Consider the following 1,402-nt stretch of genomic DNA (forward strand, 5'->3'; position numbering starts at 1 on the left):
GGAAAGAGCCAATGTGACTGCCATACCATCCCCACGTTGTGCCAGCATACTTGGTCCACACTATGTGCATGCCTATGGATGCCACCTAAGTTGGACTTTAAAGAAATTTATGGTTCCAAAAGAAGGAAGTTAGAGTATATTCCAGACACAGGGAACCACTTATAAAAGACATAGAGGGAGCCATTACATAGCGCAGCGGCGGCGGCAGTACGAGCGAGCGAGCGAGCAGCAGCACGGCCAAGATGTGTGACTTCACGGAGGATCAGACCGCAGAGTTCAAGGAGGCCTTCCAGCTGTTTGACCGAACAGGGGATGGAAAGATCTTATACAGCCAGTGTGGGGACGTGATGCGAGCCCTGGGCCAGAATCCTACCAATGCTGAGGTGCTCAAGGTCTTAGGGAATCCCAAGAGTGATGAAATGAATGTGAAGGTGCTGGACTTTGAACACTTTCTGCCAATGCTGCAGACCGTAGCAAAGAATAAGGACCAGGGCACATATGAAGACTATGTAGAAGGGCTTCGGGTGTTTGATAAGGAAGGGAACGGCACAGTCATGGGGGCTGAAATACGACACGTCCTCATCACCCTGGGTGAGAAGATGACAGAGGAAGAAGTGGAAGTGTTGGTGGCAGGGCATGAAGACAGCAACGGTTGTATCAACTATGAAGAGCTAGTCCGGATGGTGCTGAATGGCTGAGACCAACTCCTCTTTCCACAAAGAACCCCGTAACTTTCTCAGTGTGAAAATCATCCTCTTGCCCCTGAAGCAACTAACTACATTTTCAGGGTTACCAACATCCTTACTTCCAACCCCCACCATAAAATATGTCCTCTTTGGCCTATTTGCTCTCTGCTTTCACCAAATAAAACTTGCTAACTGCTCCTAAAAAAAAAAAAGACATAGAGACCAAAGATGGAATATCAAGCATAGTCTAGTCTGATTAGAACAGAAATACAGAAGGGTATAGAGGAGTATCAAATAAGACAGCAAAGATAGGTGGCAGCCAAATTGTAAAAAGCTTTAAATGCTAGGCCACAGATTCATCTTTTTCCTGGAGCCAATATGAATCCATTGAAGACTTTTGAGGGGTAGAGGAATGATTTAGTCCATTTTGTGTTTTAGGGATATCAGTTTGGCAGCTGTATCAAGGAATGATTAGGAAAGTAAGAGACTTGAGGCAGGGAACCCAACTGCAAAAGTGTAAGTGACAAGCAATAAGGGATTGAACTAGGATTGAAGCTGTAAATGTGGAAAGAAAAGGAAAAAAAAGCAAAAGTTGTTGCGGAGGTAGGATCAACAATCCTTGGCAACAGATTGTATCTGGGCACTGAGGGAAAGAGAAGAATCAAGGATGACACCATGACTGTAAACCTAGGAAAATGAAAAGATGGTGGCAATAT

The 1,402-nt window shown here is 45.0% G+C and overlaps 1 protein-coding gene across 1 annotated transcript; it reads left to right on the forward strand.

The window, feature by feature from the left end:
- The first annotated feature begins 220 nt into the window (after positions 1-220).
- LOC118843476 (myosin light polypeptide 6) lies at positions 221-898 on the forward strand. Its single transcript, XM_036751129.1, has one exon. The coding sequence runs from the start codon at positions 243-245 to the stop codon at positions 696-698; it is 456 nt and encodes a 151-aa protein (XP_036607024.1). The 5' UTR covers positions 221-242; the 3' UTR covers positions 699-898.
- The last annotated feature ends 504 nt before the right edge of the window (positions 899-1,402 follow it).

The sequence above is a fragment of the Trichosurus vulpecula genome, chromosome 3 (genome assembly GCF_011100635.1).
Source record: "Trichosurus vulpecula isolate mTriVul1 chromosome 3, mTriVul1.pri, whole genome shotgun sequence".
NCBI lineage: Eukaryota > Metazoa > Chordata > Mammalia > Diprotodontia > Phalangeridae > Trichosurus > Trichosurus vulpecula.

Coding starts and splice junctions, on each gene's coding strand:
- LOC118843476 (XM_036751129.1), top strand. CDS start 243: ATGTGTGACTTCACGGAGGATCAGACCGCAGAGTTCAAGGAGGCCTTC.